At 37.0% G+C, this 16071-nt stretch overlaps 2 protein-coding genes and 2 long non-coding RNA genes across 4 annotated transcripts; all 4 read left to right on the top strand.

The window, feature by feature from the left end:
* The first annotated feature begins 284 nt into the window (after positions 1 to 284).
* LOC138882759 (uncharacterized) lies at positions 285 to 1373 on the top strand. Its single transcript, XM_070163389.1, has one exon. The coding sequence runs from the start codon at positions 285 to 287 to the stop codon at positions 1371 to 1373; it is 1089 nt and encodes a 362-aa protein (XP_070019490.1).
* A 3218-nt stretch (positions 1374 to 4591) lies between these two features.
* Positions 4592 to 5720, top strand: LOC138884311 (uncharacterized). Its single transcript, XR_011404477.1, has 2 exons — positions 4592 to 5263; positions 5382 to 5720. It is a non-coding gene; the product is annotated as an uncharacterized lncRNA (long non-coding RNA).
* Positions 5721 to 6591: 871 nt separating this feature from the next.
* LOC138884229 (uncharacterized) lies at positions 6592 to 11691 on the top strand. The gene is made up of 2 exons (XR_011404408.1): positions 6592 to 7488; positions 10763 to 11691. It is a non-coding gene; the product is annotated as an uncharacterized lncRNA (long non-coding RNA).
* A 624-nt stretch (positions 11692 to 12315) lies between these two features.
* LOC138882758 (uncharacterized) lies at positions 12316 to 15788 on the top strand. The gene is made up of 6 exons (XM_070163388.1): positions 12316 to 12331; positions 12663 to 12861; positions 12983 to 13040; positions 13875 to 14025; positions 14422 to 14857; positions 15071 to 15788. The coding sequence occupies exons 1-6, from the start codon at positions 12316 to 12318 to the stop codon at positions 15786 to 15788; spliced, it is 1578 nt and encodes a 525-aa protein (XP_070019489.1).
* Positions 15789 to 16071: the final 283 nt, after the last annotated feature.

The following is a 16071-nucleotide window of genomic DNA, read 5'->3' as shown; positions in this document are numbered from 1 at the left end:
GAGAGAGTAATCCACAAATTGTAGTCTGTGAGATAAATAGTGAGTGTGAGTAATATTGTAGTGAGATATTTTAAATAAATAGTTTTATTTCTTTCGAAGTTGTAGTAGTCTCTTAACACTACTAAGTTGTACTATTATAGTGGTTATATTGCTCCACTCGGGTACTGTATTTTACCCCGATTAAGAGTTGGTGTCGTTGTTACTCTTTTGTATTATTATTATTTGCCGTGGATATTATTCCTGGGTGAGAGGATTATTTTTCCAAATAATGTGGTATCAAAGCCATGGAGAATAATGGTCCGTTGTCTTTTCAGTACCCCTATCTTACAAAAGTTAATTATAAGAAATGGTGTCTACGTATGAAAGTCATTCTTGGCTCTCATGATGTGTGGGAAATTTTAGATAGAGGGTATGCAAAACCCGATAATGAGGAAGCTCTGCCTCAAAATGAAAAAGAGGTCTTGGCAAAGACAAGGAAGAAGGATCAACAAGCCCTCATGTTCAACCACCAATATTTGGATGATGTCATGTTTGAAAAGGTGGCAGATGCTACCACCTCAAAAAAAGCTTGGGGGATATTACAAAATTCTCTTCAAGGAGTTGATAAAGTGAAAAAGGTAAAACTTCAAACTCTAAGGGCTGATTTTGAAGTTTCAGAAATGAAAGAATCCAAATGCATATCGGATTATTTTTCAAAAGTGAAGGTTGTTGTAAATCAACTAAGAAGATACGCGGAGGACATAAAAGATGTCTGTGTGGTAGAAAAGATCCTTCGCACTTTAACACCTAAATTTAATTTTGTGGTATGTGTTATTGAAGAGTCAAATGATTTAGACTCTATGACGGTGGAGCAATTGGAGGGTTCTTTACAGGCCTACGAGGAAAAGATCAATAGGACACAAGAAGTGCCATTGGAGCAACTTCTTAAAACTCAGGCATACTTCAAGGATTATGGAGGTGAAACAAGCTATCGAGCAAACGGACAAGGACTAGGCCATGGCGGTCATGGAAGAGGAAGAAGTAACGGTAACAACTTCAACAATGAAGTTAAAATCCACCAAACATTCAGAGGTCGTGGTCGTGGACATAAAGGAGGAAGAGGACATGGCTACTACCAAGAAAATAATGGACAAAGGTATGACAAATCAAAATTTGAGTGTTATAATTGTCATAAATTTGGCCATTACTATTGGAAATGTCGTAGCAATGTTGAAGAAAAAGCTAACCTTGTTGACGACAAGAAAGAAGAAGTTGAGTCAACGTTGTTGATGACACTCAAGGAAGAAGACAAAGATGATTGCAGCTCGTGGTATTTGGACAATGGAGAAAGCAATCCTATGTGTGGATGCAAGAAAAGTTTGTGGAGATCATAAAACGATGAGAGGTAATATGTCCTTTGGAGATACCTAAAAGATTCAAATCGAAGGGATAGGTACGATTCGGATCTCTTGTAAAAATGGTAGTCACAAGTTAACTCAAGATGTTTATTATGTGCCAAAATTAAAAAGTAATATTTTAAGTTTGGGACAACTTCTTGAAAAGGAATATGACATCCACATGAAAAATATGCATCTTTGGCTTAGAGATTCAAGTGGAATTTTAATTGCTAAAGTGGATATGGCTAAGAATAGGTTATTCTCTCTGAATCTTAAGACAATTGATGCAAAGTGTTTGAAGGCTAATGTGCAAGATGAATCATGGTGTTGGCATATGAAATTTGGGCACTTGAATTTTGAAGCGCTCAAATTAATGGGAGAAAAGAACATGGGACATAGGATACCATCAATCAACCATCCAAATCAATTGTGTGAAGCTTGTATTCTTAGGAAACATGCAAGGAGAAGTTTTCCAAAGGAGACCATGTCAAGATCAACTAAGCCACTCCAGCTTGTCCACATTGATGTGTGTGGACCAATCAATCCACCTTCTTTTGGTAAAAGAAAATACTTTCTGCTTTTCTTTGATAACTTTAGTAGAAAGACTTGGGTTTATTTCTTGAACCAAAAATCTGAAGCTTTTGCTGCTTTTGAAAATTTCAAAGTACTTGTGGAAACAGAAAGTGGCTATGAAATAAAAGCTTTAAGGTCTGATAGAGGAGGCGAATTCACTTCAAAAGAATTTAATGACTTCTGTCAGTCTCATGGAATTCGTCGCCCTCTAACAGTACCTTATTCACCTTAACAAAATGGAGTTGCAGAGAGAAAGAATCGAACGATTCTTAATATGGCTAGATGTATGTTGAAAGCTAAAAGTATGCCCAAGGAATTTTGTGGCCGAAGGTATTTCTTGTGCAGTTTATTTGAACAACAGGTCTCTAACAAGGAATGTTAGAGATCAACCCCTCAAGAAGCATGGAGTGGAAGAAAGCCAGGTATCAAGCACTTGAGAATCTTTGGGAGCATAGCCTATGCTCATGTGCCATAACAAGGGAGAGCGAAGCTTGACGATCAAAGTGTCAAGCATGTGTTTGTTGGCTATGATACGAGTTCAAAAGGATACAAGCTATATAACCCAAGCAGCGGCAAAGTGGTGGTAAGTCGTGATGTTGAATTTGATGAAGAATTGGTATGGAACTGGGAAGCTCAGGAAGAAACTTCATATGATTTTCTTCCATACTTTGGTGATGAAGAAGAACCAAAAATCGTGGAACCTGTGCAAGATACAACTCCACCTCCTTCTCCAACTAATGTTGCATCTCCCTCTTCTCAAGAAAGTTCAAATGAATAGCCGCAATGGACAAGGAGCATTCAAGAGCTCTATGACGACATAGAAGAAGTTACTAATTTTGATTTTTTATATTGTCTCTTTGTTGACAATGAACCAATGAACTTTGATGAATCTGTTTCAGACAAAAAGTGGAAACATGCCATGGAGGAGGAGATCAAGTCAATAGAGAAGAACAACAATTGGGAGTTAACAACTCTTCCCCAGGGTCATCGAGCAATTGGAGTTAAATGGGTATACAAAACAAAGAAGAATGCTGATGGAGATCTGAAGAAATACAAGGCACGACTTGTGGTTAAAGGCTACAAGCAAAGGTAAGGCATTGACTATGAAGAAGTCTATGCACTTGTTGCCCGCATGGAGACTATTCGTTTGTTGATCTCTTTGGCAGCGCAAATGAAGTGGAAGATTCATCAACTAGATATCAAGTCAGCTTTCTCGAATGGCTATCTTGAAGAAGAAGTCTATGTTGAACAACCATTGGGCTTCATGGTCAAAAACCATGAAGATAAATTGTTGCGGTTGAAGAAAGCTTTATAAGGATTAAAGCAAGCCCTGCGGTATGGAATAATTGCATCGACAAGTATTTTCAAGACAATTGGTTTACTCATTGTCTCCATGAATATGCTCTTTATCTTAAAGTTCATACTAATGGAGATATCTCGCTTGTTTGTCTTTATGTTGATGATCTTATTTTCACGGGTAATAACCCAAGTTTGTTTGAAGCTTTCAAGAAAGATATACTCGTGAGTTCGAGATGACAGACGTAGGGCCCATGTCATATTACCTAGGCCTAAAAGTGAAGCAGATGAAGGATGAAATTTTTATCTCTCAAGAAAGCTATAAAAAAGAGATATTGAAGAAGTTCAACATGCTCGATTGCAACCCCGTGAACTCATCGATGGAAAGTGGGACAAAATTATCCAAGTTTGATGAAGGCGAAAAAGTGGATCCCACATTTTTCAAAAGTCTTGTAGGAAGTTTGAGGTACTTGACTTGTACCAGGCCAGATATACTCTTTGCGGTTGGAGTAGTAAACCGGTTCATGGAAGCTCCTACCTCCACTTACTTGAAGGTCACTAGAAAAATTCTTCGTTACCTAAAAGGTACAATCGACTTTGGATTATTTTATTCTTCTTCTAATGATTTCAACCTTGTGAGATATTGTGATAGTGATTATGTGGGAGATATTGATAATAGAAAAAGTACAACTGGTTTTGTATTTTTCTTGGATGATTCTGTTATTTCTTGGAGTTCAAAGAAACAATCCATAGTTACACTCTCGACTTGTGAAGCAGAATATATATCAGCAACATCGTGTACCTGTCATGCTATTTGGCTAAGAAGATTATTAAAGGAGCTCAATTTGTCACAATTTGAGGCTACAGAGATTTGTATTGATAACAAATCTGCACAGGCACTTGCCAAGAATCCAGTTTATCACGATCGAAGCAAGCATATAGATACAAGGTATCATTTTATCGGAGAGTGCATTGCCAAGAAGGAAGTCGAGCTCAAATATGTGAAATCTCATGATCAAGTTGCAGACATTTTTACAAAGCCTCTCAAGTTTGAAGATTTTCAGAGATTGAGAACAAGACTTGGACTGAAGAATAAAAATCAAAATTAAGGGAGAAATTTGTGGGGCTCATTTTGAAGAAAAAATGAAAAGAAGAAAAATGGGATAGGAGGTGCCTAACTTTATTGACAAATTTGTTGAAGAAAAATGGGATAGGAGGTACTTAACTTTGTTGAAAAATTATATGACTAAATCCTTCTTCTTTGTAGTAGTTGGATGGAAACTCTTACTATAAATAGAGGCATCCATTCTTCATTTCAAACACACCAAAATAAGAGAGAAACAATAGAAGTTAGAGAGAGTAATCCACATATTTTAGTCTGTGAGATAAATAGTGCGTGTGAGTAATATTGTAGTGAGATATTTTAAATAAAAAGTGTTATTTCTTTCGAAGTTGGAGTAATCTCTTGACACTACTAAGTTGTACCATTATAGTGGTTATATTGCTCCGCTCGGGTATTGTATTTTACCCCGATTAAGAGTTGGTGTCACTGTTACTCTCTTGTATTATTATTATTTGTCGTGGATTTTATTCCTGGGTGAGAGTATTATTTTTCCAACATCTAGGAATCTCATAATGGAATACCGCTGATGACTCGTTTCCCAACCTACATAAAGTACTTGTGCAACGGTGTTGGAAGCTAGAGGAAATCCCTGATAGTTTTGTAAGCAAGTGTACGATGCAACTGGGTGACATAAGATCATGTCGCTACTCTGTTGACTGTTGTAAATGCTGGGCTCAAAATTAAGGGAACACAAATTAAGGAGATGGGGAATTCTGAATTCAAGGTCATCTTTTCTAAGTGTTAGTCAATAGTCTTGATCAGAAAAGTTGTTCAATTAGGTATGCAAGGCCTTCTTGTAATTGGCTTTATCTAGGAGTTTAATCCCTACCATTAGATTTGGCTAATAGAAAATTTTTCCTTATCAGACAACCTCCTCAAGCTCAGATGTATAGAGGTAAGGATCACTTCTTCTTTTTTTGTTTGTGAAATATTGTTCATTTGCTGCTATCATTTTCTTTTTTTTCTAGATTAGTAACATTTATGGTATTATTTTCATTCAATCGATTGGGCAGATGCTTTGTGAAAAAAAGGTACAGAAGAAGGGAAAGACTGGTCGTACGTGCTGAAAGAGGTAACATCTTGCCGCTTGTCTGCTGCACGTGCTGCCTACACAATTAAGAACAACAAAAGGAGGAGATGGGGAATTCTAAATTCAAGTTCATTTGCTGGCAGTGCAAGCCATGAGTCTTGGGCAGAAGGTGTTCAGGCGTATAGAAGAAATGCAACACTGGTCTTTTCTCTTTCCATTGGCTTTTTCTCGATTTTATTTGGTTCATTTGATGTTGTCTTTATTAATACTGCACTTTATATGCAGTTATTTGATTATAATCTAAATTAAAAGTTTGGTGTAATATTAGTTTCAACTAGAGGGTTTCGTGCCTCATATTTAGCTTCTCACCTTTTTAAACTGCAATTCTGCTACAATTGGCTTTTCTCCCAATCATAGAGTGTGAATTTATTCTCTATAAATCGAGAGATGAAAGGAAGGGAATGATGGCTTTGGGTGCTTGTCCACTACCTATAGGGCAGAGGAGTATCATCCAACACCACTTTGCCAAATAAAAAAAATCTTACATTTGTGTGTAAATAATAATTTTCTATAAAACAATGTATGTGTATACGATAAGCTATCGACACACTTGAGAATAATACAAAGTAAATAGTATCATTTCGGAAAAAATAGTAAAACATTAATACCACTAGTACTCTCAGACTAAATTTACCAAATGATACTAAAGTAAATAGAATTTTTTTCGAAATGATAATTTATTTGATTGAATTTTGTATTTCTTTGTAACATCCATGCTTTAATTTTTTGTAACATTCGTGCTTAATTTTTGTAAAAGCTCCATTTTAATTTCTATAGCTGATAGAAAAGGAAGAACAAATTGAGGAAATTTTCTCTGTTTTGTATTGATAATGTACATGTCTATATATACAGAATTATCCTATTTTAAATAACAAATAAAGAATATTCCTATACGCTCGTACTATTCCTATTATCTATTGTGTAACAGAAAAACTGAAAATATTATTTCCCATGTGTGCTCACGTCATGAGAAGCACGTGAGCTTAGCTTCTTAGAAGCTTCCTTATGTACAGGTGTTGTGATATAAATCAGATGGCTGAGAAAGAGGGATTGTGAGCCTCCATGATCTTTCCACGTGTAAGGCTCAGACAAAACAATACAAAATACTTAGGGTCTTTAACATAGAAAAGTCCGAAAAAGCTAAGTGTTTGTCTGAGAATTTCTTTCTTCTTTCTTCGATTCTTTCTCGTCTCTTCTCTTTTCTATGTGAGAATGATCAAAATCCCGCTTCTCTTCATCATCACCCCTTCAAGATGAAGGGGAGATATAAAACCCCCAGCTTACTCATGATGTTAGTGTGAGAAACCCCAGACAAGGGTTTGATAAATAGATCAACGATTTGGGATTTTGAGGGGACAAACGACTGTGAGATCAAGCCAGCGAGAAATTCTTGTCGAACAAAATGGCAATTCAGCTCTACATATTTAGTTCATTCATGGAAGATTAGATTGCGGGAAATATGAATTGTCGCCTGGCTGTCAGAGTGTAAAGGAACAAGCAAAGTTGGAGGAGTAGATAAATCAGCTAGGAGTCGAACAAGCCATGTGATTTTAGCAGTCACCCGTCTTATGGATCGATACTCAGATGCAGCGGATGACAAAGAGACGGAAAGCTGCTTCTTTGATTTCAATGAGATGGCAGCACCACCAAGTGTAATAAAAAAGCCACTGACGGATCAACGAGAGTTTTTACAAGCAGCACAGTCAGCATCACAAAAGGCGACTAAATCTAAAGAGAGAACAGGGGAAAGAAGGATGCCTTGGCCTGGATCTGAGCGGAGATACCGGAGTACCCTGAGGCCTGTAGAGAAGTGTGAAAGAGAGGGCCTTTGCATAAATTGACTAAGGCAAAGGACGGCAAAGCAAATATCTAGCCTGGTATTGGTGAGGTAATTAAGTTTACCCACCAATTGTTGATAGAGAGTGGGATGTGCCATGAGTGGTTCTAATTAAGCCTGCAATTTGGAGTATGGGTCAAGAGGAGATGTGACATCAGGGTCTGCACAATCAAATTCACTCAATAGTTTCAAGGTAAATTTACGTTGACTTACTATGTACCCTTGTGGTTCTCTGAGTATTTCCATGCCTAAGAAATAGTGAATGTTTCCTAAGTTTTTGAATTTAAACTCAAAATCCAGAAATTGAATGATATGTTGTATTTCTATGACATCATTGCATGTGATTAGAATGTCGTCAACATACACTGTTATGATGGATACCTGCTTGTTTGTGTATTTGTAGAACAATGAATAGTCATTCAAAGAACTAGAATAGCCTTTGTAACTTAGGGCACCTGCTAGTCGAGCATACCATTGTCTTGAGGCCTGTTTTAGGCCATAGAGTGATTTCTTCAATAGGCACACCTGATCAAGATGAGAGGGAGTGAGACCAGGTTGAAATTTCATATGCACCTCATCTTGTATATCTCAATGCAGAAATGCATTGTTAATATCTAGTTGTGAAACCTCCCATCCTTTCTTAACTGCAACAGTCAATAAACATCTGATAATGGTCATCTTGACCACTGGACTAAAGGTCTCAGAATAGTCAATGTCTTCCCTTTGATGTCCCCTCTTACAACCAATCTGGCCTTCAACCTTTTAATTGACCCATCTGACTTGTGTTTGACCTTGTAAACCCATTTACAAGATAAGGCCTTCTTGCCTGGGTGTAAAGGAACTACATCCCAAATGTGATTGAGCTGGAGAGCTTGAATTTCAGTCTCCATAACTTTTCTCCATCCAAGATCTTGAGAAGCATGTGTATAACTGGTAAGATAAAAAACTGTGGAGATAGACTTGAAAATAACCTGATTGTCAGGAGAAAGAGCTCCAAAAGAAAACATTTTAGGCTGAGAAATAGGTGGAAACATGAGGAGGTCAGATCAGAGAAAACAATGTTGTTACAAACATAGTCATTGAGGTAGGTAGGTTTTTGAGAAATCATCTCAGATTTTCTGAGAAGAGGTGGGCATATTAGGATTGTAGGTTGTGGACTAGAGAGAACAGTAGGAGATGAAGCAGGAGCAGGGGAAAGTGAGAGCATGGGAAGAGACATAGGAGTTCTAGGACTATGAGGAGAAATAGATATGTTATTCTCAATAGTATTTGGATAAGGAGTGAGAGGTGAGGGTGAGTGATGAGGGTGGTTGAGTTGGGAAATCCGAGAGTAAAGTATCAGTAGTGGTAGATGAGTGAGGAAAGAAAGGTGAGGTTGAAGGTGGAGGAGTGGAAGCAAAAGGAAAGTGTGCTTCATGGAACTTGGCATCTCTTAAAATAAAAACCTTTTTAGAATGTAATTCCAGCAATTTGTATCATTTTTTATGTTGTGTAGATCCTAAGAAAATACAAGCTTTTGGCCTGGGATCAAATTTGCTCCTATTGTGTGCTAGAGTAGAAGTATAGCATAGACATCCAAATGACATGAGTAGATCATACTGTGGACTTTTCTTAAAGAGAATCTCATAAGGTGTTTTCCCTTTAGAACTCTGGAAGAAAACCTATTAATTAGATAGGTAGCAGTCAAAACACACTCTCCCAGTATTGGATAAGAACTTGTGACTGCAAAATACAATTCTCTTTCCACCTCCAAAAGGTGCCTATGTTTTCTTTCAACTATCCTATTTTACTGGGGAGTTTCTACACATGCAGTCTCATGTAAAATACCTTGGGACTAGAGAAAATCAGACTGGAAAGACCCCTTTCCTAGTTCCACAGTATTATCAGATCTGATTCTCTTAACTTTCCTTGTAAATTGTCTCTCCACCATAAGTAAGAAAGATTGTAGTACTATAAAAACATTTATTTTGGAACTTAAAAGAAAAGTTCAAGTGCCTCTGCTAAAATCATCAACCGCGGTTAAAAAATATTTATATCCATTGTAAGTGGCACTTCTGAATGGTCTCCAAGCATCAATATAAATAAGATCAAAAATTTCATGAGTTCTGATTTGACTCAAAGGAAAAGGTAGTCTAGTTTGTTTAGCTTTTGGACAAATATCACACACATAATTGAAATTAGAAGGAAATTGATTGAAGTGTAGATTTTTCATTACTGAAAATGGTAAATGCCCCAATCTAGCATGTCATTGGAGTACATTAGAAATTTCAATACTAGAACTAGAAACAGAACAAGAAAGGTTACTAGGAACTAAAATGGAATGACTTCCTTGTGGAATTGAAAATACTTTAGTATTGAAATTAGATTTAGAATCTATCCTAGGTGTACTAGGCTCCAACAGATACAATCCTCCTTTTAATTCACCAAAAGTATGTCCCCTTCTCATTAAAGGGACCTGCATGATACATCCAGTAGAAGTTAGATTGAGTGACCAATGAAATTGGACACACAACTTATGAACTGAGAGTAAGTTATATTTGAAAGAAGGAACATAAAGGACATTTTCAAGAATCATATCAGATTGAATTGGAACACTATCTATGTGTGTGACATATGATTGAAAAGAATTAGGTAGGCTAATATGTATAGGAACAGGAAGTGGAACTAAAGTTAAGAAACAACTTGAATCAAAACAAATATGCTCAGAATCCCCCGAATAAATGATCCAGGTTTTGGTGTTGAATGCAGCCAAACAAGTTCTAAAATATTTAAGTATAGTACCAGCTACATCATTTGCATTGATGGCAGTTCCTTATGATGCTATACTTCCAAGTTGTGCTTGCTTAATTAGGTTCATCAGTTCAGACACATGTTCTTTGCTGAAAAACTGAGTTTGAGCAGTTCACTCATGGCTTTGAGTGCTCACATTATCATTTTCTTGTCCTTCAACTATATCATTAGCCTTGATCTATGTTGATCTCGTGAATTAAAAATCATCAAGGAAACCATTTAACCTGTAACAGTTTGCACTGGACATTCCAGTCCTCATGCAGTGTGTAAAGCTCACATTGGGATTGAATTTTGTTGTTCTTCCCTTAGGTTTCTGCTATGTGTTATTGACCTTTTGTGAGTTAGTCCATCCTTTTTGTTGTCCCTGATTGTTGTATCTCTGTGGTGCTTTTCCTTGAACTCCTACCATGAAGGAGGAAGCATCAGCATTGAACTGTGGTCTTGCATAGATTTTCCTTTGATTCTCATCTTGCATAGATTTAGTGCCATTAGAAACTAAATGATTCTTTGGTCTTCTAGGAACTTTATAACTTTTCTTTTTCCATCACAAACACGGTCACAATAACAGAATAGGTGAGAGTTGAGTGAGTCAAGCTCACCCATAATTTCTTAATAGTGGTAAAGTAACCAGCAATACTGTTATTTTCTTGAACTAATGTTGATATTTCCTTTTGCAGTTGGTACAACTTGGCTCCATTACACTGTACAAACCTGTGTTCAAGACTATTCCACGAGTCCTTTGCAGATTTTGAATAGATGACACTGTCACCTACCTCCTTGGACAAAGAGTTCAATAGCCAAGAAGTGACCATGAAGTTGCATCTGCTCCATTGAGTGTGCAAGTATGAATAAATTCAGACTGTGAAACTAAGAATGGCTCATTAAATCCGTTATAGTTTGTTTGATGTTATCTACTACTCGGATAACCGTAGTAATTCTATAGCTAATATGACCAACATGGAGAATTCAGCCTCGCAGTAATGTCATTATAATACTCGAGATATATTCAAATAGGAGTCGGGGTAGTTAAAGGTACACCATATGAGTGTTACAGGGATAAAAGAAAGTGCCACTGGGAAGGCAGCCAAAATATCAATTCAGAAGCAACCCTACAAGCACAAGGGCATCTTTGGCATTAGGATTAGTTTCATCACATAGACCATGTATAAAGCCTATCTTATTCTTGGTTGAAAGAGCTATAAGGATTGATCTCCTCCATCCTAAAAAGCTTCTACCATCAAAATGTATGGTAACAAAGCTCATACCAGGAGCATCAAAGGAATGAAGAAAAGTATGGATGATTAACATCCTGTGAGATTATTTGACTGGTGGAACCAGAGCCAACGGGAATAGATGGAGTTTTTGTCCCTGTCTTGGCGTAATACTAAATTTTGAGAGAAAATGGTGGATCGAGCTACTGCTGCCCTGATACCGTGATAGAAAAGGAAGAACAAATTGAGGAAATTTTCTCTGCTTTGTATTGATAATGTACATGTCTATATATACAGAATTATCCAATTGTAAATAACAAATGAAGAATACTCCTATACACTTGTACTACTCCTATTGTCTACAGTGTAACAGAAAAAGTGAAAATATTCTTTTCCATGTGTGCTCACGTGAGAAGCACGTGAACTTAGCTTCTTAGAAGCTTCCTTATGTATAGATGTTGTGATATAAATCACACGGCTGAGAAAGAGGGATTGTGAGCCTTCATGATCTTTCCACGTGTAAGGTTGAGACAAAACAATACAAAACACTTAAGGTCTTTAACATAAAGAAGTCCAAAAAAGCTAAGTGTTTGTCTGAGAATTTCTTTCTTCTTTCTTCGATTATTTCTTGTCTCTTCTCTTTTCTATGTGAGAATGATCAAAACCTCGCTTCTCTTCATCAATAATAGCTACAAACTAATTTCTACATCTGTAACTTTGCAACTTTTCCTACAAAAGGAAAACACCTTCATCTTCTCTTATTCTTCAACCGATTTCTAGGAAAAGTGCACGTTTTTGGAGGTACATTGGAACTTTGGGGAGCCCGGGCTTAACGATTTTTACCCAGTCGGGTTGAAATCGCTTTCAAGATAGTGCTTTGCCACGACACAATATTTTTCGATAAGTTATTCTTGTTTTCTTCTTTTTCTTGGTTAATATTATCTATTTTTTTCCTACAAACTCTTCTCCTCAAAGGCAAATTTTTAGTAGTTAATTCTCCACTATTTGCAACGGTTACCATGTTTGAATATAACGGTAAGAAAAAGAAACTATACTAAATTATATAGGGTCCATCCCATTTGATAGGCACGTAAAGAGAATAGGCTTGAGCCTATTAGCCAAAAAGAACTTGGCTGTGATGGAGGATTTTTTAGCGTTTCACATTTGCTTTAAAATTGAGCTTGGAGACCAAGTAATGCTCCATTATAAATAGAGCACCATTTCGTTCATTCCCACCATAAAAAATAAGAGTGATCATCATAAATAATGAATGAAAGAAAAATATCTGTGAGAAAAATAGAGTCTGAGCCATATTATAGTCAAGTAAGATTATAAAAAAAAGGATTATTTCTTTTGAGTATTATAGTGGTATTGGAGTATGACTCAGCCATTAGCAAATTGTCCAACACTGAAGTTCTGAAATTAGAAGAAAATGCCTTCAAAGGGAGACGATGGGACGTTAAGTATGGGGAGTTTCCTAACCTTAAAGTTTTGAAATTAAAGAATCTAGGATTCTCAGAATGGTCTGCCTCAGATGAACTGTATCCCAGCCTTCAGCAAGTGCGGTACAGAGTTGTTGAGAACTAAAAAGAATCCATTATTGTTTTGGGAGCAGTTGCTCAATGAAACTGATTGAGGTAAGATCTTGCCATTTATCTGTTGTATGTGTTGCCTTTCCAAATAAAGGAACAACAAACAAATGAGAGGGGATATTCTGATGAATTCAAGGCCATTTACTGTCAATGTAATCCAATTCTGAATGCAATTGGAAGGAAATGAGACAAATTATTGTATTGGGAAAAATCAAGTTAATGTATCGAATTAATTATGTGATGATATGTCATGACATGTGGACTGGTAAAAGAATAACAGTTGGCAAAGAATAGTTGAAGAGGCACGAGCTTTAGCAGGCACGGGCAAAGATCCACGAAAGCCAGAAGGGATAGGTGCTCGAACCTCTTGATATTCTAAAGAGGCATCGGAAGAATGAACCTAAATAGCAAAAGGGGTATAGATACGTATTATTGGTAATTAATAGGCATTAATTACGGAAAATATTATAGAATCTGTATTGAATCAATTACGATTACCAATTATAATGTTACATTAAATGTCATTAATTGTCCATAATGACACCATTATGAAAGGAGAAAAACGTATTACTTAGAAATAACTATAAAAGATGAGGAATGAACATTTGTAAGGACACGAGATACTATTGGAATATACTGATTTACTTTGCCTTCTATTCAGTTATTATTTATACCAATTATTTCTTTTTCTACTTGATTATCAGTAAGCCGAGTTCTTCTAAAAATAAGCTTTGACTGAAATTCTAATTTTTGGTTAAACAAATTGGTTCCGTTACCGGGAATCTGATAATCGTCTACATTCCAAATCGATTCTTTTATAAAAAACAATCATGTCGAATGTCAACGACAATAACCAACACAATACCACAACATTCTCAGCGATAATCACGGGAAGGGACTCCAGATAGATTTGAATCGAATGAAAATGACAGAGTTGCAAACGAACAAGCTATCAATGAAGCTCTCAAAAATTAATTGCTCAACAGGTCAACAACGCTCTCCATGCTTTTATCAGCCAGTTGTTGGTTGTGCCGCCAACTCCAACTCCAAATAACAACACACTGGAAAACCCTCGTTCTGGACTCGTTAATTTAGGCAATGGTGGAACTCCCAGCGAGTCTCATGATGGAGAATCAGGTAACACAGTTAATTCTGATTTATAAAATTTAGTATTAACTTTGGAGAAACAGCTCAAGGAGCAAAGCAACCACATAGAGCAAATACCTGGAGTACCACCTGTGATCAAGGGAATAGATTTGGACAAATATTCACAACAACCGTGGAAGCCAAGTGCTGCTCCTCTACCAATTCCGAAGAAATTTAATATGCCCGATATTCCAAAATACGATGGAACAACTGATCCATGAGACTACGTAACTGAATTCACAACCGGTGTAAAGGGCAACGACTTGACCAAACAAGAAATTGAATCAGTATTGGTCAAAAAATTCAGAGAAACACTCATTAAAGGAGCATTAACATGGTATTCTCTTTTACCCGAAAGTTTTATAAATTCTTTTGCTGAGCTTGCAGATTCGTTTATCAAAGCACACTCGGAAGCTCAAAAAGTCGAAAAAAGAATGGAAGTTATTTTCAAAATAAAGCAAGGAGATTCGGTGTTACTTAGAGAGTTCGTAGACAGATTCCAGCGTAAAAGGATGACGTTGCCACACGTACCTGATAACTGGGCGGCTATGGTATTTGCCAGCAATCTAAATGAGAAAAGTTCGGAAGCCACGAGAAGACTCAAGGAAAGTCTACGTGAATTTCCAGCAACAACTTGGAATGATATTTACAACAGATGCAGCACGAAGCTGCGGATAGAAGAAGATACCATCACTCGGTCTCAAAAAGAGGAGAGGGTAAGTTCAAGATGTGCTGAAACTGAAAAAAGGTCTGGTAAAAACAGGTACGAGCCCTACATGGGACCAGCAGGAAGAGACTCGCATTCAATGCAGGATAACTCAAGGTACGATCATAGATCGAGAGATAGAGAATCAGGCTCATCATCAAGGTTTGGAAAATAGCGAAACGCACAAGAGACGCGAGATGATGATAGAGGCTCGAAGGCGAAGTTTGGTGGGTACAATTTCAATGTTAGTACATAAGAGTTAGTAGCAGTATTAAGAAGCATGGGAGATAAGGTACGATGGCCAAAGAAAATGTGATCAAACTCGCACAGGAGAAATCCTGATTTTTGGTGCGAGTTTCATAATGATCATGGTCAAAAAACGGCGGATTGTATACTGCTTCAAGGTGAAGTTAACCATTTGTTAAAGCAAGGATATCTAACTGAATTGTATAGTGAAAAAGGTAAGCAAGCGTATATGAAAAACAAACAGGAGCCCCCTAAACCTCCTTCACCAAAAAGGACTGTTAATGTTATAAGCGGAGGAGAAGAAATTAATGGCGTAACATATACGACAGCCAAGAAAGTTTCAAAAATTACAGTCACACACGGGAAGCGAGTTCGACATGTTTTGGAAGAAGAAAGTATTACATTTGATGATGCAGATGCAAATGGCGTATTAATCCCACACAATGACGCACTGGTAATATCTTTACTTGTACATGACACTAATGTGAAACGAGTTTTGATTGATCCAGGTAGCTCCGTGAACATCATTTTGCTAAGAGTGATAAATGAAATGCAAGCTGAAGATAAGCTGATACCCAAGGCACATACTTTATCTGGTTTTGATAACTCGAGCGTCGTAACAAAAGGGGAGATAATACTCACCACATTTGCAGAGGGAGTTGTCAAAGACACGAAATTTCAGGTGGTAGAGATGGACATGGCTTACAATATGATTCTCGGTAGACTATGGATTCACAAAATGGATGTTGTGCCATCTACCCTGCATCAAGTTATTAAATTCCCTTCACAATGGGGAATATGACAAATCTGTGGTGATCAACAAACGTCTAGGAGCATCAACTCCGTAATAGATTCAATCCTAAAAAAAAGAAAAAAATAGCAATTATAGAATCCAGTTGAGGATGTTGCACCAAAACCTCAACTAAACACGAGCGAATAGATGTAGACTCGAGGCCCTCTTCCATCCAAGAACCATAGGAAAATGAAAACATCAAAATGACGATTGAAGAATTGGAAGCTGTAGAATTATTCGCACCTTGGCCTGAAAGGAAAGTCTACATTGGGGTCAACCTAAGCCACGAAAT

The sequence above is a fragment of the Nicotiana sylvestris genome, chromosome 12 (genome assembly GCF_000393655.2).
Source record: "Nicotiana sylvestris chromosome 12, ASM39365v2, whole genome shotgun sequence".
Classification (NCBI taxonomy): domain Eukaryota; kingdom Viridiplantae; phylum Streptophyta; class Magnoliopsida; order Solanales; family Solanaceae; genus Nicotiana; species Nicotiana sylvestris.
This window is presented reverse-complemented; position numbering and strand designations above follow the sequence as displayed.